This window comes from Ranitomeya imitator, chromosome 3 (genome assembly GCF_032444005.1).
Source record: "Ranitomeya imitator isolate aRanImi1 chromosome 3, aRanImi1.pri, whole genome shotgun sequence".
In the NCBI taxonomy this organism is placed as follows: Eukaryota; Metazoa; Chordata; class Amphibia; order Anura; family Dendrobatidae; genus Ranitomeya; species Ranitomeya imitator.
In genome coordinates, this window is record NC_091284.1 from 738,023,497 (window position 1) to 738,044,866 (window position 21,370).

The 21,370-nt window shown below is 45.8% G+C and overlaps 1 protein-coding gene across 1 annotated transcript in view; it reads left to right on the forward strand.

The window, feature by feature from the left end:
• The window catches only part of PHF11 (PHD finger protein 11), a 234,195-nt gene that overhangs the window by 21,039 nt on the left and 191,786 nt on the right, over nucleotides 1–21,370 (forward strand). Inside the window, exon 8 of the mRNA XM_069759902.1 lies at nucleotides 2,656–2,949. Within this exon, the coding sequence (XP_069616003.1) occupies nucleotides 2,656–2,949 (294 nt within the window). The remainder of the gene's footprint in view (nucleotides 1–2,655; nucleotides 2,950–21,370) is intronic.

The following is a 21,370-nucleotide window of genomic DNA, read 5'->3' on the forward strand; positions in this document are numbered from 1 at the left end:
ACCCCCCTTCATCACCCCCTTAGTTAGGGAAAAATAAAAAAATTTAAAAAATGTATTTATTTCCATTTTCCCATTAGGGTTAGGGCTAGGGTTAGGGCTAGCGTTAAGGCTAGGGTTAGGGCTATGGCTAGGGTTAGGGCTAGGGTTAAGGCTACAGTTAGGGTTGGGGCTAAAGTTAGGGTTGGGGCTAAAGTTAGGGTTAGGGTTTGGATTTCATTTACGGTTGGGAATAGTGTTGGGATTAGGGGTGTGTCTGGGTTAGCGGTGTGGTTAGGGTTACCGTTGGGATTAGGGTTAGGGGTGTGTTTGGATTAGGGTTTCAGTTATAATTGGGGGGTTTCCACTGTTTAGGCACATCAGGGGCTCTCCAAACGCGACATGGCATCCGATCTCAATTCCAGCCAATTCTGCGTTGAAAAAGTGACAGTGCTCCTTCCCTTCCGAGCTCTCCCGTGTGCCCAAACAGGGGTTTACCCCAACATATGGGGTATCAGCGTACTCAGGACAAATTGGACAACAACTTTTGGGGTCCAGTTTCTCCTGTTGCCCTTGGGAAAATACAAAACTGGGGGCTAAAAAATAATTTTTGTGGGAAAAAAAGATTTTTTATTTTCTCGGCTCTGCGTTATAAACTGTAGTGAAACACTTGGGGTTTCAAGGTTCTCACAACACATCTAGATTAGTTCCTTGGGCATCTAGTTTCCAGTATGGGGTCACTTGTGGGGGGTTTCTACTGTTTAGGTACATTAGGGGCTCTGCAAACGCAATGTGACGCCTGCAGACCAATCCATCTAAGTCTGCATTCCAAATGATACTCCTTCTCTTATGAGCTCTGCCATGCGCTCAAACGGTGGTTCCCCCCCACAAATCGGGTATCAGCGTACTCAGGACAAATTGGACAACAACATTTAGGGTCCAATTCCTCCTGTTACCCTTGGAAAAATACAAAACTGCGGGCTAAAAAATAATTTTTGTGGGAAAAAATTTTTGTTTAATTTTTACGGCTCTGCATAAACTTCTGTGAAGCCCTTGGTGGGTCAAAGTGCTCACCGCACATCCAGATAAGTTCCTTAGGGGGTCTACTTTCCAAAATGGTGTCACTTGTGGGGGGGTTTCAATGTTTAGGCACATCAGTGGCTCTTCAAATGCAAGATGGCGTCCCGTCTCAATTCCTATCAATTTTGCATTGAAAAGTCAAACGGCGCTCCTTCCCTTCCGAGCTCCTCCATGCGCCCAAACAGTGGTTTACCGCCACATGTGGGGTATCAGCGTACTCAGGACAAATTGTACAACAACTTTTGGGTTCCAATTTCTTCTCTTACTCTTGGGAAAATAAAACAAATTGGAGCTGAAATAAATTTTTGGGAAAGAGTTAAATGTTCATTTTTATTTAAATATTCCAAAAATTCCTGTGAAACACCTGAAGGGTTAATAAACTTCTTGAATGTGGTTTTGAGCACCTTGAGGGGTGCAGTTTTTAGAATGGTGTCACACTTGGGTATTTTCTATCATATAGACCCCTCAAAATGACTTCAAATGAGATGTGGTCCCTAAAAAAAATGGTGTTGTAAAAATGAGAAATTGCTGGTCAACCCTTATAACTCCCTAACATTAAAAAATGTTGGTTCCAAAATTGTGCTGATGTAAAGTAGACATGTGGGAAATGTTGCTTATTAAGTATTTTGTGTGACATATCTCTGTGATTTAAGGGCATAACAATTCAAAGTTGAAAAATTTCAAAATTTTTGCCAAATTTTCATTTTTTTCACAAATAAACGCAGGTAATATCAAAGAAATTTTACCACTACCATGAAGTACAATATGTCACGAGAAAACATTGTCAGAATCATCGGGATCCTTTGAAGCGTTCCAGAGTTATAACCTCATAAAAGGACAGTGATCAGAATTGTAAAAATTGGCCCGGACATTAACGTGTAAACCACCCTTGGGGGTAAAGGGGTTAAAATGCCCTAACGGGCAATCAAAACATTGTATCTGCATCAAAATGGTATAATTAAAAACGACAAGTTGGTACTAAGCCCTATAAGCCCTCACACAACCTCATGAAAAATGGAGACTCTACAGGTCTTGTTTTTATTTATTTTTTACAAAGTTTCAATTGTTTATCACCACTTAGATAATAAAGAGCCTAGACATGTTTGGTGTCTATGAACTCGTACTGACCTGGAGAATCATAGTGGCAGGTCAGTTTTAGCATTTAGGGAACCTAGCAAAAAAGCCAAACAAAAAACAAGTGTGGGATTGCACTTTTTTTGCAATTTCACCGCACTTGGAATTTGTTCCGTTTTCCAGTACAAGATACGGTAAAAAACATGGTGTCGCTCAAAAGTACAACTCGGCCCGCAAAAAAACAAGCCCTCACATGGCCATATTGAGGAAAAAAATAAAAGTTATGGCTCTGGGAAGAACAGAAGCGAAAAACGAAAAGAAAAAAAGAAAAAGGCGACGGGGTGAAGGGGTTCAGTATCGGTGTATAAAATGGATTCTATCTTTGATTTACATGGACGGCACAGAAGGGAAAAGCGGATGAAAGCAGCTCTATATCCATCGGCCTGGAAGTGAGGAGACATCACATGTTGGAGAAGGCCCAATCACACGTGCGGTGGACGGACAGGCCCTCCCCAGTTATTACAGGCCCTCCCCGGTTATTACAGGCCCTCCCCAGTTATTACAGGCCCTCCCCGGTTATTACAGGCCCTCCCCGGTTATTACACGCCCGGGCGACGCTTCCTCCAGGAACGAATCGTAACAGAAAGAAACGCAAGAGTCGCGGAGGAACTAAAGTCACCGGCCCGGAGTCGGAGAGGAGGCTCCGCCATGTCCCCGCAGGGCTTCTGCGACTTCTGCGGCTTGTCCGAGGAAACCGAGAGCACCGGGGAGCTGCAGCGCACGCTGGACGGCAGCGTAGTGGCGCACCACAACTGCATGGTGAGCGCGGCGGACCCTGCGCCAGGAAACGGGACCGACCGCGGGGCTGCAGGGTTAAACCGGGGGTGTTGGGGGGCGGCCGGGTCAGTACTGTGTTGTACTGGCGGCCTGCGAGTCTCCTCTGTGCGGTCCTGCTGCTTTCTCCGCGCTTTGTGCTCCGGGAGGACGGACGGCGGCACAGAGTCAGCCTGCAGCCAGGAAGACTTCATGTGTCCCGACTCCCGCAGCTCTGTATGGGCGATAGGGGGCGTCATGTGGGCGGTGGCGTGCCTGGATAGTGCGGCGGCGGTGGCACCATTATCTTGGCTTGTGGCCGTGTTGTCTGGGTCGGTGGTCACGTTCATGTTGTCTGGGCTCACGATGCCTTTGCATTATCTGGGCACCATTGGCTCACTTTATACTCTATTTTGGGGCGCTGACTAGCTTGGAACACTGTAGTATGTGTTGGCACTATTGGGGCACTGACTAGCTTGGCACTCTGTAGCATGTTGGCACTATTGGGGCACTGACTAGCTTGGCACTCTAGCATGTTGGCACTATTAGGGGGCTGACTATCTTGGCACTCTGTAGTATGTGTTGGCACTATTGGGGCACTGACTAGCTTGGCAGTCTGTAGCATGTGTTGGCACTATTGCGGCACTGACTAGCTTGGCACTCTGTAGCATGTGTTGGCACTATTGGGGCACTGACTAGCTTGTCACTCTAGCATGTGTCGGCACTATTAGGGCACTGACTAGCTTGGCACTCTGTAGCATGTGTTGGCACTATTGGGGCACTGACTGGCTTGGCACTCTGTAGCATGTGTTGGCACTATTAGGGCACTGACTAGCTTGGCATTCTGTAGCATGTGTTGGCACTATTGGGGCACTGACTAGCTTGGCACTCTGTAGCATGTGTTGGCACTATTAGGGCACTGACTAGCTTGGCACTCTGTAGCATGTGTTGGCACTATTGGGGCACTGACTGGCTTGGCACTCTGTAACATGTGTTGGCAATATTAGGGCACTGACTAGCTTGGCATTCTGTAGCATGTGTTGGCACTATTGGGGCACTGACTAGCTTGGCACTCTGTAGCATATGTTGGCACTATTAGGGCACTGACTAGCTTGGCACTCTGTAGCATGTGTTGGCACTATTGGGGCACTGACTAGCTTGGCACTCTGTAGTATGTGTTGGCACTATTAGGGCACTGACTAGCTTGGCACTCTGTAGTATGTGTTGGCACTCTTAGGGCACTGACTAGCTTGGCACTCTGTAGCATGTGTTGGCACTATTAGGGCACTGACTAGCCTGGCATTCTGTAGCATGTGTTGGCACTATTGGGGCACTGACTAGCTTGGCACTCTGTAGCATGTGTTGGCACTATTAGGGCACTGACTAGCTTGGCACTCTGTAGCATGTGTTGGCACTATTAGGGCACTGACTAGCTTGGCACTCTGTAGCATGTGTTGGCACTATTAGGGCACTGACTAGCTTGGCACTCTGTAGCATGTGTTGGCACTATTGGGGCACTGACTAGCTTGGCACTCTGTAGCATGTGTTGGCACTATTGGGGCACTGACTAGCTTGGCACTCTGTAGCATGTGTTGGCACTATTGGGACACCATGGTTGGCGTGCACTTGAATGGCTTCTCTGATGCCGCCTGACTGTAGGCCGACATAGTAAGAATCATCATGCGGCCATGTTCACATTTCTCCGTCTTCAGACTTACGACCAGTGTGCAGGACATATATGTCAAAAACATCTGCAACTGTGTGAACCGCGTCTTAAATTTGACATGTCATCTACATTTTTGTACTTTTTTTTAAAACTTTTCTCAAACATCTAATGGTACAGACAGGACGACGCACATACTACAAGTGAGGACATTGCTCTGTGTAGTTTTCTGGACTTTGGCAAGTAGCCATATAGACTACACCTTTCATTTTGCAGTTTGCAAGCTCATGATTCTAAAAAAACATCCTTCATAGAGGCGTTCATAAAGGTCTTAAGGTACCGTCACATTAAGCGACGCTGCAGCGATATAGGCAATGATGCCGATCGCTGCAGCGTCGCTGTTTCGTCGTTGTGTGGTCGCTGGAGAGCTGTCACACAGACAGCTCTCCAGCGACCAACGATGCCGAAGTCCCCGGGTAACCAGGGTAAACATCGGGTTACTAAGCGCAGGGCCGCGCTTAGTAACCCGATGTTTACCCTGGTTATCATTGTAAATGTAAAAAAAAAAAAACACTACATACTTACATTTCGGTGTCTGTTGTGTCCCCCGGCGTCACCTTCCCTGCACTGTGTAAGCGCCGGCTGTAAAGCAAAGCGGTGACGTCACCGCTGTGCTCTGCTTTACGGCCGGCGCTGACAGTGCGGGAAGCTGACGGCGCGGCCCTGCGCTTAGTAACCCGATGTTTACCCTGGTTACAAGTGAAGACATCGCTGAATCGGCGTCACACACGCCGATTCAGCGATATCGGCGGGTGATCCAGCGACAAAATAAAGTTCTGGCCTTCTAGCTCCGACCAGCGATCTCACAGCAGGATCCTGATCGCTGCTGCGTGTCAAACACAACAATATCGCTATCCAGGACGCTGCAACGTCACGGATCGCTATCGTTATCGTTGTTAAGTCGCTCAGTGTGAAGGTACCTTTACTCTGCTGTACTGACTATTGGGTAGTACCTCCAAAAGATTTTTATCTGCCCTTAAAGAGGTTGTCCACTACTTTTACATTGATGCCCTATCCTCATGGCATCAATGTCTGATCGTCCGGCACTCGGGGCCCCCCCGCCAATCAGCTGTTATCAGTGGCACCATCGGCCATAACTACTTGCGTAGCTTGGCCATCTACTTGTAGTGCCACCACGGAATACTATGCAGCCCCCCTCCAATTCAGTAGGAGGCGGATGTGCAATTACAAGCCCCGGCTACTACAAGTATTATTATTATTTGTTATTATAGCCCCATTTATTCCATGGCGCTTTACATGTGAGGAGGGGTATACATATTAAAAACCAGTACAATAATCTTGAACAATACAAGTCACAAGTGGTACAGGAGGAGAGAGGACCCTGCCCGTGAGGGATCACAATCTACAAGGGATGGGTGAGGATACAGTAGGTGAGGGTAGAGCTGGTCATGCAGCGGTTTGGTTGATCGGTGGTTACTGCAGGTTGTAGTCTTCCCGGAAGAGGTGGGTCTTCAGGATCTTTTTGAAGGTTTCGATGGTAGGCGAGAGTCTGATATGTTGTGGTACAGAGTTCCAGAGTAAGGGTGATGCGCGAGAGAAATCTTGTATGCGATTGTGGGAAGAGGAGATAAGAGGGGAGTAGAGAAGGAGGTCTTGTGAGGATCGGAGGTTGCGTGCAGTAAAGTACCAGGAGACGAGGTCACAGATGTATGGAGGAGACAGGTTATGAATGGCTTTGTATGTCATGGTTAGGGTTTTGTACTGGAGTCTCTGGGTAATGGGGAGCCAGTGAAGGGATTGACAGAGGGGAGAGGTTGGGGAATAGCAGGGGGGAGGGGGGGGACAGGTGGATTAGTTGGGCAGCTGAGTTTAGATTGGAGGGGTGCGGGAGTGTTAAAGGGGAGGCCACAGAGCAGGAGGTTACAGTAGTCGGGGCGGGAGATGATGAAGGCATGGACTAGGGTTTTGCAGATTCTTGGTTTAGGAATGTACAGATCCGTAAAATATTTTTGAGTTGAAGGCGGCAGGAAATGGAAAGGGCTTGGATATGCGGTTTGAAGGAGAGATCCGTGTCAAGGATTACCCCGAGAAAGCGAGCTTGTGGGACTGGGGAGAGTGGGCAGCCGTTTACTGTAAGGGTATGTGCACATGTCAGGATTTCTTGCAGAAATTTTCCTGACAAAAACTGGACATTTCTGCCAGAAATCCACATGCGTTTTTACCGCGTTTTTCACGCGTTTTTGATGCATTTTGGTGCGTTTTTGTGCGTTTTTTTTCCCCAAATGCATAGAATAGCAGGAAAAACGCAGAAAATCCGCAAAATTAATGAACATGATGCTTTCTTTACCGCGATGCGTTTGTTTCGCGTAAAAACGCATCAATGTGCACAAAACATGCAGAATGCATTCTAAATGATAGAATGCATAATGTATGCGTTTTTAATGAGTTTTTATAGCATTTTCAGCGTGAAAAAAGCAACAAAAAAAGCGAAAAAACCTGAACGTGTGCACATAGCCTAATGGATAGGTTCGTTGGGGGGGTCGCGTGAGATGAAGGAAAGATGATGAATTCTGTTTTGTCCATGTTAAGTAGACAGCCAAGCTCCGCAAGTAAGTACTTCCGGTCACCGTCACCGCAGCTGATCGGCGAGGGGCTGAGTGACGAACCCTAGCTGATCAGACATTGATGTCCTAGTATAAAAAAAAAAAAAAAAAAAAAAAAAAGGGCAACAATATAAAAGTAGTGGACAACCTCTTTAACCCCTTTCTGCTATTGGACGTAATATTCCGTCCATGTGGGGTGGGCCTTAATTCCCAAGGACGGAATATTACGTCCAGCGCGATCGGGAGCGCCGCCGATCGCGGCCGGGTGTCAGCTGCTTATCGCAGCTGACATCCGGCACTATGTGCCAGGAGCGGTCACGGACCGCCCCCGGCACATTAACCCCCGGCACACCGCGATCAAAGATGATCGCGATGTGCCGGCGGTGCAGGGAAGCATCGCGCAGGGAGGGGGCTCCCTGCGTGCTTCCCTGAGACCCCCGCAGCAACGCGATGTGATCGCGTTGCTCCGGGGGTCTCCTACCTCCCTCCCTGCAGTAAGTCCCGGATCCAAAATGGCCGCGGATCCGGGTCCTGCACGGAGGGAGGTGGCTTACCAAGTGCCTGCTCAGAGCAGGCACTTGGTAACGCTGCACTGCTCTCAGACAGATCGGTGATCTGTCAGAGTGCTGTGCAAACTGGCAGATCACCGATCTGTATTGTCCCCCCCTGGGACAAAGTAAAAAAAAAAAATTTCCAAGTGTGTAAAAAAAAAAAAAAATATTATTCCCATAAATACATTTCTTTATCTAAATAAAAAAAACAAAACAATAAAAGTACACATATTTAGTATCACCGCGTCCGTAACGACCCAACCTATAAAACTGGCCCACTAGTTAACCCCTTCAGTAAACACCGTAAGAAAAAAAAAAAAAAAACGAGGCAAAAAACAACGCTTTATTATCATACCGCCAAACAAAAAGTGGAATAACACGCGATCAAAAAGACGGATATAAATAACTATGGTACCGCTGAAGGCGTCATCTTGTCCCGCAAAAAATGAGCCGCCATACAGCAACATCAGCAAAAAAATAAAAAAGTTATAGTCCTCAGAATAAAGCGATGCAAAAATAATTATTTTTTTCTATAAAATAGTTTTTATCGTATAAAAGCGCCAAAACATAAAAAAATGATATAAATGAGGTGTCGCTGTAATCGTACTGAACTGAAGATTAAAACTGATTTATCAATTTTACCAAACGCGGAACGGTATAAACGCCTCCCCCAAAAGAAATTCATGAATAGCTGGTTTTTGGTCATTCTGCCTCACAAAAATCGGAATAAAAAGCGATCAAAAAATGTCACGTGCCCGAAAATGTTACCAATAAAAACGTCAACTCGTCCCGCAAAAAACAAGACCTCACATGACTCTGTGGACTCAAATATGGAAAAATTATAGCTCTCAAAATGTGGTAACGCAAAAAATATTTTTTGCAATAAAAAGCGTCTTTCAGTGTGTGACGGCTGCCAATCATAAAAATCCGCTAAAAAACCCGCTATAAAAGTAAATGAAAAAAATGTATTTATTTCCATTTTCCCATTAGGGTTAGGGCTAGGGCTAGGGTTAGGGCTAGGGCTAGGGTTAGGGCTAGGGCTAGGGCTAGGGTTGGGACTAGGGTTAGGGTTAAGGCTACAGTTAGGGTTGGGGCTAAAGTTAGGGTTAGGGTTTGGATTACATTTGCGATTGGGATTAGGATTAGGGGTGTGTCTGGGTTAGAGGTGTGGTTAGGGTTACTGTTGGGATTAGGGTTAGGGGTGTGTTTGGATTAGGGTTTCAGTTATAATTGGGGGGTTTCCACTGTTTAGGCACATCAGGGGGATCTCCAAACGCGACATGGCGACCGATCTCAATTCCATCCAATTCTGCATTGAAAAAGTAAAACAGTGCTCCTTCCCTTCCGAGCTCTCCCGTGTGCCCAAGCAGGAGTTTGCCCCAACATATGGGGTATCTGCGTACTCAGGACAAATTGGACAACAACTTTTGGGGTCCAATTTCTTCTGTTACCCTTGGGAAAATACAAAACTGGGGGCTAAAAAATAATTTTTGTGGGAAAAAGAGATTTTTTATTTTCACGGCTCTGCGTTATAAACTGTAGTGAAACACTTGGGGGCTCAAAGTTCTCACAACACATCTAGATAAGTTCGTGGGGGGGTCTAGTTTCCAATATGGGGTCACTTGTGGGGGTTTCTACTGTTTAGGTATATTAGGGGCTCTGCAAACGCAATGTGACGCCTGCAGACCATTCCATTTAAGTCTGCATTCCAAATGGCGCTCCTTCCCTTCCGAGCCCTCCCATGCGCCCAAACGCTGGTTCCCCCCCACATATGGGGTATCAACGCACTCAGGACAAATTGGACAACAACTATTGGGGTCCAATTTCTCCTTTTACCCTCAGGAAAATACAAAACTGGGGGCTAAAAAATTATTTTTGTGGGAAAAAAATGTTGTTTTATTTTTACGGCTCTGCATTATAAACTTCTGTGAAGCTCTTATTGAGTCAAAGTGCTCACCACACATCTAGATAAGTTCCTTAGGGGGTCTACTTTTCAAAATGGTGTCACTTGTGGGGGGTTTCAATGTTTAGGTACATCAGTGGCTCTCCAAACGCAACATGGCGTCCAATCTCAATTCCTGTCAATTTTGCATTGAAAGGTCAAACGGCGCTCCTTCCCTTCCGAGCTCTCCCATGCGCCCAAACAATGGTTTACCCCCACATATGGGGTATCAGAGTACTCAGGACAAATTGTGCCACAACTTTTGTGGTCCAATTTCTTCTCTTACCATTGGGAAAATAAAAAATTGGGGGCGAAAAGATAATTTTTGTGAAAAAAAAAATGATTTTTTATTTTTACGGTTCTGCATTATAAACTTCTGTGAAGCTCTTATTGGGTCAAAGTGCTCACCACACATCTAGATAAGTTCCTTAGGGGGTCTACTTTTCAAAATGGTGTCACTTGTGGGGGGTTTCAATGTTTAGGTACATCAGTGGCTCTCCAAACGCAACATGGCGTCCAATCTCAATTCCAGTCAATTTTGCATTGAAAAGTCAAATGGCGCTCCTTCCCTTCCGAGCTCTGCCATGCGCCCAAACTGTGGTTAACCCCCACATATGGGGTATCAGCGTACTCAGGACAAATTGTACAACAACTTTTGGGGTCCATTTTCTCCTGTTACCCTTGGTAAAATAAAACAAATTGGAGCTGAAGTAAATTTTTTGTGAAAAAAAGTTAAATGTTAATTTTTATTTAAACATTCCAAAAATTCCTGTGAAACACCTGAAGGGTTAATAAACTTCTTGAATGTGGTTTTGAGAACCTTGAGGGGTGCAGTTTTTAGAAGGGTGTCACACTTGGGTATTTTCTATCATATAGACCCCTCAAAATGACTTCAAATGAGATGTGGTCCCTAAAATAAAATGGTGTTGTAAAAATGAGAAATTGCTGGTCAACTTTTAACCCTTATAACTCCCTAACAAAAAAAAATTTTGATTCCAAAATTGTGCTGATGTAAAGTAGACATGTGGGAAATGTTACTTATTAAGTATTTTGTGTGACATATCTCTGTGATTTAATTGCATAAAAATTCAAAGTTGGAAAATTGCGAAATTTTCAAAATTTTCGCCAAATTTCCGTTTTTTTCACAAATAAATGCAGGTAATATCAAAGAAATGTTACCACTATCATGAAGTACGATATGTCACAAGAAAACAATGTCAGAATCACCGGTATCCGTTAAAGCGTTCCAGAGTTATAACCTCATAAAGGGACAGTGGTCAGAATTGTAAAAATTGACCCGGTCCATAACGTGCAAACCACCCTTGGGGGTAAAGGGGTTAATATTCCCCATAGGTCTTGCACGATGTTCCATAGATCACTACTACAGTTATCTAAAGTACCTAGAAGATGGAATTTGTTGCCAGTCTCATTTCTATTTTTGAGGGATGAAAGGGAATTCTGTGATAGTGCATGACTATAGGCTTCGCCCAAGAATTATTTAGGGTAGCCTTTTTGTAGAACGGCTCCTCAGTTCCTTTTGATGATAAGGGAGAGGAATGTTATCTAGTTTCTTATAATTATTTTGGAATATCTAATCACATTGCTTTATATTTAGCATTATCCATGATAACGAGGTTTCCCCTTTATCTTCCTGTTTGATTGTTAATTTGTTGTCAGACCTCAACCACTGAATTGCAGGAGAAACATTTGGGTCTAGATTGTTCTGCCAATTCCTTTCTTGTTTTTGAGTTTCCATTTCTTCTAATCTCTCTGTGGTGAGTTCAACAAAGAGATCAATGAATTGTTTCACCAGATGGGGGATATTTAGTACTTCTTTCTTTTATCCATTCAAAGGCACTAAAGGTACCTTCATACTGAACGATATCGCTAGCGATCCGTGACGTTGCAGCGTCCTGGCTAGCGATATCGTTGAGTTTGACACGCAGCAGCGATCAGGATCCTGCTGTGCCATCGTTGGTCGGCGCAGAAAGTCCAGAACTTCATTTCGTCGCTGGACTCCCGCAGACATCGCTGAATCGGCGTGTGTGACGCCGATTCAGCGATGTCTTCACTGGTAACCAGGGTAAATATCGGGTTACTAAGCGCAGGGCCGTGTCGTCAGCTTCCCGCACTGTCAGCCCTGCACTTAGTAACCCGATGTTTACCCTGGTTACGAAGGGACTTCGCATAGTTGGTCGCTGGAGAGCTGTCTGTGTGACAGCTCTCCAGCGACCACACAGCGACGCTGCAGCGATCGGGATCGTTGTCTAGATCGCTGCAGCGTCGCTAAATGTGACGGTACCTTAAAGCGTGTAGTCGGTACAAATGAGTCCCTTAGGGTATGTGTCCACGTTCAGGATTAGTTGCGGATTGGATGCTGTGTACAGCCGCAGCGTTCAACCCGCAGCGTCCAGATGTTACCGCATAGTGGAAAGGATTTTATGAAATCCCATCTCCACTATGCATGTGAACATGCATCTGGCGGCCCTGCGTTTGCGGACATGCGGCGCGTCCTTTTAGACGTCTGTTTACCTTGCGGCGACGCTCCGTCGCCGCAAGGTAAATCACAGGGCCCTATGTATGGGGTGCGGAGATTCCGGATTTGTGCAATGAACACATCCGGAAACACTGCGCGTACAGAAGAGGGCGGCGCTTTGGGCGGAGCGGGTTTTCCGCTCCGTCCAAAGCGCCTTCATTCATTAGAAGGACCCTCTCTTCCATAGTGAGATGGTGGGAGGATAGATTGATAATGTTATTAACATCTTTAGATGTGGCAGAATCCATGTCTACTGTTACATATGTCTGGTTTGTATTTTGTACTCTGTACGTATCGGATGTTCTTGTGCTAAAAAGCTCCCGGTTGGACCCAGATGGTTTCTGGATCTTTGATATCTTCCTTGATTAGATGACCTTTATGAGCCTCTTGAGTGAGAACAATTTACATTGGATCTTTGGTGTGGTAAATTTTGGACTCTTCCCTCACTCTCAGTTCCCCATTTGAAGATAACATCTCAGATTGAGTATCTATTCAAATTGTTACTAAAATTGTGAGCCTTTTTTTTTTTTTCTCTAAACTGACTGACTAACTGTGGTTAGTTATAGCACCTCGCGCCTCTCGCTTTCCCCCCTCGCGCCTCTCGCTTTTCCCCCTCGCGCCTCTCTAAAGTATGTACCTGTTTGTCATCTGCTCCGGTCTATAGTATGTACCTGTATGGGTCATTCCATGGTAACTTACGTTACATTCACCAGCCAAAAACTGGCTACAGACTGTTCTTTGAAGGCAGGCACAAAAAGGAGTGAATGTATATTGTACATTAAACTATTCTCAAGAGATTTCAACACAGTTTGATTTTTCAACAATAAAGTTAAATACAAAATTTGTATTTATCACTTGTTAACTTACGTTACAAAAAAGGAAAGGCAATTGTCCATATCATGAGACTGCCAAATTTTCTGTTCTGGTAAACGGGAGAAGCACTATTTTTATTTTATTAAAACACCATAGTGCCAGCAACTTTAACCCCTTAATGACCGCCGATACGCCTTTTAACGGCAGCAGTTAAGGGTACTTAAACCACAGCACCGTTAATTAACGGCGCTGTGGAAAAAGTGAATAACGCCCCGCAGAGTTGGATTTTCTCTGGGGTCTCTGTTGCCGGGGGTAGCCGAGACCCCAAAGAACATGATTTTTTTTACCGACCCCCGGGTTGCGATCGCCGGTAATTAACCGTTTACCGGCGATCGGAAAAAAAAAAAAAACTTGATTTCCCATTTAATTTCTCTGTCCTCCGATGTGATGGCACATCAGAGGACAGAGAAATGGGGTCCCCGATAGCCCCTCCGATACTCACCTGTCTCCCCCAGTGCTCCTCGTGGCTCTCGATGGGCGCCACCATCTTGTTCCAGCCAAAAAATGGCGGGCGCATGCGCAGTACACCTGCCGGCTGGCACCCGGAAAATCTTTGGGGTTTCGGCTGCCAGGGCTAGCCGAGACCCCAAAGAACATGATCGGGGTCGGTTTTTACCGACCCCTGTTTTGCGATCGCCGGTAATTAACTGTTTACCAGTGGCCGCAAAAAAAAAAGCGATCTGTCATTCTCTGTCCTCTGATGTGATCGCACATCAGAGGACAGAGAAATAGGGGGATTCGGGGACCCTGCTATACTTACCGGTGTCCCCGGATCCTTCTGCGTCCCCTCCAGCCCGCCAGCTTCTTCAACCAGTAAGAAAATGGCGGGCGCATGCGCAGTGCGCCCACCATGATCTGCCGGCCGGCAGCTGGAGGGGTTGGGGCTAAATTTAGGGTTAGGGCTGAGGCTAAATTTAGGGCTAGGGTTGGGCTTCTTTCACACTTGCGTCAGTACAGTACTGTCGCAATGCGTCGAGCCGACGTACCGACGCACGTTGTGAAAATTAGTTAATCCAATAAATAACCACTTGTATGCAAGGTATATGTCATGCACTACTAGACATAAATCATCCCAAACAAAACGTGGAACACAAAGACACTGTATTAAAATTAATTTTATTAATGGTAATGTAAAGTAAAAAATAGTAATATAGACAAATGAAGCTTCATTTGTGTATATTACTATTTTTTACTTTATATTACCATTAATAAAATTAATTTTAATACAGTGTCTTTGTGTTGCACGTTTTGTTTGGGATGATTTACGTTGTGAAAATTGTGCACAATGTGGGCAGTGGATGCAGTTTTTCAACGCATCCGCTGCCCAGTCTATGTCCTGGGGAGGAGGGGGCGGAGTTGGTCACGTATGCACAGTCAGAAATGGCGGACGCGACATACAAAAAAAGTTACATTGAACATTTTTTTTTTGTGACGGTCCGCCAAAACACAACGGATCCAGTGCACGACAGACGCGACGTGTGGCCATCCGTCACAATCCGTCGGCAATACAAGTCTATGGGCAAAAAATGCATCCTGCGGGCACATTTGCAGGATCCGTTTTTTGTCCAAAACGACGGATTGCGACGGATGCCACATGACGAAAGTGTGAAAGTAGCCTAAGGGTTGGGGCTAAATTTAGGGCTAGGGTTGGGGTTGGAGCTAAATTTAGGGTTAAGGCTAGGGTTGGGGCTAAAGTTAGGGCTAGGGTTCCGGCTAAAGTTAGGGTTAGAGTTGGGATTAGGGTTAGGGTTTGGATTAGGGTTGGTATTAGGGTTGGCGTTAGGGTTACGCTTGGGATTAGAGTTGGGTTTGGGATTAGGGTTAAGGTTGTGGTTGAGATTAGGATTAGGGGCGTGTTGGATTTAGGGTTTTGATTAGGGTTGAGATTAGGGTTGTTTTGGGGTTAGGGTTGTGATTATCATTAGGGTTGTGATTAGGATTATGGATCGGGTTGGGATTAGGATTAGGGGTATGTTGAGGTTAGGGTTGGAGTTAGAATTGGGGGGTTTCCACTGTTTAGGTACATCAGGGGGTCTCCAAACACGACAGCCAATTTTGCGCTCAAAAAGTCAAATGGTGCTCCCTCCCTTCTGAGCTCTGCCGTGCGCCCAAACAGTGGTTTACCCCCACATATGGAGCATCAGCGTACTCGGGATAAATTGGACAACAACTTTTGGGGTCCAATTTCTCTTGTTACCCTTGTGAAAATAAAATCTTGGGGGCTAAAAAATCCTTTTTGTGGGAAAAAAATTTTTTTTATTTTCATTACTTTGCATTCTAAACTTCTGTGAAGTACTTGGGCATTCAAAGTTCTCACCACACATCTAGATAAGTTCCATGGGGGGTCTAGTTTCCAAAATGGGGTCACTTGTGGGGGTTTTTATTGTTTAGGTACATTAGGGGCTCTGCAAATGCAACATAACACCCGCAGACCATTCTATCAAAGTCTGCATACTAACTCTCCAACGCATGACGACGGAAACTCCCTCGACTTGGTCTTCTCCCGACTTTGCTCAGTGGACAATTTCACAAACTCTCCTCTCCCGCTCTCTGACCACAACCTTCTTTCATTTTCTATCAAGAACTGCCATCCCGTCCAGGTCACCCCCACTTTCCACACTTATAGAAACACTAGATGGTGGCCCGATTCTAACGCATCGGGTAGTCTAGAATATGCATGTCCACGTAGTATATTGCCCAGTCACGTAGTATATTGCCCAGTCACGTAGGTATATCACACTGCCCATGCAGTATTTAGCAGTGTGTGCACCATATCCCTGTTAAAGAAAAAAAAAAAATTAAATTAAAACGTTATATACTCACCCCTGGGTTCCAGCGAAGCTGTGTGATGCGGCCGCCATCTTCCATTCCCAGGATTCATTGTGAAATTACCCAGATGACTTAGCGGTCTCGTGAGACCGCTAAGTCTTCTGGATAAGTTCGCAATGCATCTCTGGGAACGGAGGATGGCGGCCGGCGCGAGCGCATCGTCCGACGACGGAGGGCGAGTATAGCAGGTTTTTTGTTTTTTTATTATTTTTAACATTACATCTTTTTACTATTGATGCTGCATAGGCAGCATCAATGGTAAAAACTTGGTCATACAGGGTTAATAGCAGCGATTACGGAGTGTGTTACCCACAGCATAACGCGGTCCGTTACCGTTGCCATTAACCCTGTGTGAGCGGTGACCGGAGGGGAGTATGGAGCGGGCGCTGACTGGGGGGAGTATGGAGCGGGCGCCGGGGACTCTGACTGCGGGGAGTATGGAGCGGCCATTTTCTTCTGGTCTGTGCCCGTCGCTGATTGGTCGCATCAAAATCAGCGACTTGAATGTCCGTGAAAGACAGACGGAAGTGACCCTTAGACAATTATTTAGTAGATACAGGCCATTAAGGGTATGTTTCCATGTTCAGGAAACGCTGTGTTTTTGACGCAGCGTTGAGCCGCAGCATCAAAAACGCAGTAGTGTCCAGATGTTACAGCATAGTGGAGGGGATTTAATGAAATCCTGTCTCCACTATGCAGGGAAAAAACGCATGCGGCATACCCGCGAAAACGCACATGCGGCGCGTCTTTTAAGAACGCAGCATGTTCTTGCAGTGCATAAAAAAAACACAAGGACAACACAGGTGACCTGCCAGTGACCTCAGGTGCAGATTTGGTCAGGATTTTACCTGCATAAAATCCTGACCAAATCCTGATGCAATCCTGAACGTGGACACATACCCTTACACCCAGAAACTTGTGAAGAACTTGCAGTCCTCATTGGCCCCTATCTCCTCCATCTCATGTCCTGATTCTGCACTGAAGCATTACAATGAAACCCTGCAACGTGCCCTGGATGAAACTGCACCTCCTATACATAGAACAACTCTGCACAGAACGCGACAACAGTGGCACACGCTGAAAACACGTTTCCTGCAGCGGTGCTCCAGGTGTGCCGAACCTCTGTGGAGAAAATCTAATCCACCCGAAGATTTCATCCATTATAAGTTCATGCTAAAAACATACAACTCTGCCCTTCACCTCTCCAAACAAACCTATTTTAACACCCTCATCGCCTTCCTGTCCAAATAGCCCTAAACGTCTCTTTGACACTTTCCAGTCCCTACTCAACCCAAGAGTGCAGGCCCCAACCACAGATCTCCGCGCTGACATAACATAGTTAGTAAGGCCGAAAAAGACATTTGTCCATCCAGTTCAGCCTATATTCCATCATAATAAATCCCCAGATCTACGTCCTTCTACAGAACCTAATAATTGTATGATACAATATTGTTCTGCTCCAGGAAGACATCCAGGCCTCTCTTGAACCCCTCGACTGAGCTCGCCATCACCACCTCCTCAGGCAAGCAATTCCAGATTCTCACTGCCCTAACAGTAAAGAATCCTCTTCTGTGTTGATGGAAAAACCTTCTCTCCTCCAGACGCAAAGAATGCCCCCTTGTGCCCGTCACCTTCCTTGGTATAAACAGATCCTCAGCGAGATATTTGTATTGTCCCCTTATATACTTATACATGGTTATTAGATCGCCCCTCAGTCGTCTTTTTTCTAGACTAAATAATTCTAATTTCGCTAATCTATCTGGGTATTGTAGTTCTCCCATCCCCTTTATTAATTTTGTTGCCCTCCTTTGTACTCTCTCTAGTTCCATTATATCCTTCCTGAGCACCGGTGCCCAAAACTGGACACAGTACTCCATGTGCGGTCTAACTAGGGATTTGTACAGAGGCAGTATAATGCTCTCATCATGTGTATCCAGCCCTCTTTTAATGCACCCCATGATCCTGTTTGCCTTGGCAGCTGCTGCCTGGCACTGGCTGCTCCAGGTAAGTTTATCATTAACTAGGATCCCCAAGTCCTTCTCCCTGTCAGATTTACCCAGTGGTTTCCCGTTCAGTGTGTAATGGTGATATTGATTCCTTCTTCCCATGTGTATAACCTTACATTTATCATTGTTAAACCTCATCTGCCACCTTTCAGCCCAAGTTTCCAACTTATCCAGATCCATCTGACGATCTGGCCAATTACTTCAAAGAAAAAATTGATCACATCCGACAGGAAATGATCTCCCAATCCCTTCATACCAAGCACTGTCCTCCCTCCCCCACAGCATCTAGTTCACTCTCTGACTTTGAACCAATTACAGAAGAAGAAGTGATCAGGCCCTCACTAAAGTCTCTAATCTACTAACAGCTAAATCTATTGGTCACTACTTGTATTGCCAAGCTTTTAACACTAAGGTTCGGATACGGCTTTAAAGAAGGTTACTATTTGCGATATAACGCAATTTTATTTCAAAGTACAAAATTAAAGGAATAATATGATTGGATAGTATGATTGAATACACATTTGTATATTTTAAGATACAAAGTTCATACAGTAAAAGGATTAAATTCATATAATGATTAAGAACATACAAGGATTAAATACATATAATGATTTAAGTACGTATACTCACATCATCTGTCACCAAGGAGCTTTTAAACATCATCCGTCTGGAAAATCAGAGAAGCAACACCAAGACCGAGAACCCCTGGAAAATGCTCAACACTGCACGGGCGTCCCCACTTATGCAGGTATCACAACATTGTAAGTACAGGTACACCAGTTTATGCTTCTGTCTTAAGGTACCGTCACACTGAACGATATCGTTAACGATATCGTTGCTTTTTGTGACGTAGCAACGATATTGTTAACGAAATCGTTGTGTGACAGCGACCAACGATCAGGCCCCTGCTGGGAGATCGTTGGTCGCTGGGGAAAGTCCAGCACTTTATTTTGTCGCTGGATCTCCCGCTGACATCGCTGAATCGGTGTGTGTGACACCGATCCAGCGATGTCGTCACTGGTAACCAGGGTAAACATCGGGTTACTAAGCGCAGGCCGCGCTTAGTAACCTGATGTTTACCCTGGTTACTGTTGTAAATGTAAAAAAACAAACACTACATACTTACATTCCCTGTGTCTGGTCATGTACCCCGCCGTCAGCTTCCCGCACTGACTGGTGAGCGCCGGCCAGCCGTAAAGCAGAGCACAGCGGTGACGTCACCGCTGTACTTTACGGCCGGCGCTCAGTCAGTGCTGGAAGCTGAAGGCGAGGGACCTGACCAGACACCGGGAATGTAAGTATGTAGTGTTTGTTTTTTTACATTGACAACGGTAACCAGGGTAAACATCGGGTTACTAAGCGCGGCCCTGCGCTTAGTAACCCAATGTTTACCCTGGTTACCCGGGGACTTCAGGATCGTTGGTCGCTGGAGAGCTGTCTGTGTGACAGCTCTCCAGCGACCAAACAGCGACGCTGCAGCGATCGACATCGTTGGTATCGCTGCAGCGTCGCTTAGTGTGACGGTACCTTTAGTCATGTTTCTCTGGTCTTATATAGAGATTTGCACTATTTAACTTTGGTTTCACCCTGCCCTTCAAGTGGCCAGCTTTCAAGATAGGATGAGACCAAGATATCAGACAATGGGCCCTAAACCCATAGATACATAAAAGGCGAGGGACCTGACCAGACACCGGGAATGTAAGTATGTAGTGTTTGTTTTTTTACATTGACAACGGTAACCAGGGTAAACATCGAGTTACTAAGCGCGGCCCTGCGCTTAGTAACCCGATGTTTACCCTGGTTACCAGGGGACTTCGGGATCGTTGGTCGCTGGAGAGCTGTCTGTGTGACAGCTCTCCAGCGACCAAACAGCGACGCTGCAGCGATCGACATCGTTGTCGTATCGCTGCAGCGTCGTTTCAGTGTGACGGTACCCTTAGATAAACCCACTACAGACAGAGGTTAAATAAACCTTACTGTTTTACAATAACAAACAAACTTAAAACTGTTTGTAAACTCGAAGGTCTTCAGACAATAAATAAACAACTCTCAAGATTGTGTCACAATGAGCATTGTCTGTCTGTAAATGCATTACAAGAAATGCTGCTCTGTAATAGTCTGTATGCGTTCAGTATATTTCAAAATGGACTCAAAATAGCCATTCTATATTCACATTACACTACTCCATGCTAATTCTCGTGGATCTCTCCGCAGCATTCGATACTGTGGATCATGAGCTCCTCCTCACTATGCTCCGCTCCATCGGCCTCAAGGACATCATTCTTTCCAGGTTCTCCTCCTATCTCTCTGATCGCTCCTTCACTGTATCTTTTGCTGGTTCCTCCTCCTCTCACCTTCCCCTTACTGTTGGGGTTCCTCAAGTCCTAGGCCCCCCCTCCTCTTCTCTTTGTATACTGCCCCTATTGGACAAACAATCAGTAGATTTGGGTTCCAGTACCATCTCTATGCTGATGACACCCAATTATACACTTCTTCTCCTGTTATCACGCCGACCTTTTTAGTAAACACCAGTGATTGTCTTAAGCTAGGGTCACATTGCGTTAGTGCAATCCGTCTAGCGCTAGCAGATTGCGCTAACGCAATGTTTTTACCGGGGCCGCGTTCCGGGGTCGCGGTAACGTCCCCGCTCTCGCAGATCCCCAATCTTATCTTTGCCTGACATTGCCATCTCTGTGTGTGGTTCCACCATTACTCCAAAGCAACATGCCCGCTGCCTTGGGGTCATCCTTGATTCCGAGCTTTCATTCACCCCCCACATCCGATCACTGGCTCGCTCTTCTTATCTGCATTTCAAAAACATTTCTAGAATTCACCCTTTTCTTACTTTCAACTCTGCAAAAACTCTTACTGTTTCTCTTATTCATTCTCGTCTGGACTATTGTAACTCCCTCCTAAACGGCCTCCCTCTTACCAAACTCACCCGCTTCAATCTGTCCTGAATGCTGCTGCCAGGATTATATTCCTCACCACCCATTACACCGATGCCTCTACCCTGTGCCAGTCACTACACTGGTTACCCATTCACTCAAGAATCCAGTACAAAACTACTACCCTCATCCACAAAGCACTCCATGGCTCAGCACCACCCTACATCTCCTCTCTGGTCTCAGTCTACCACCCTACCCGTGCCCTCCGCTCCGCTAATGACCTCAGGTTAGCATCCTCAATAATCAGGACCTCCCACTCCCGTCTCCAAGACTTTTCACATGCTTTGCCAATTCTTTGGAATGCACTACCCAGGTTAATACGATTAATCCCCAATCCCCACAGTTTTAAGCGTGCCCTAAAAACGCATTTGTTCAGACTGGCCTACCGCCTCAACGCATTAACCTAACTATCCCTGTGTGGCCCATTCATATAAGTTAAACCAAAATCCGGTTCC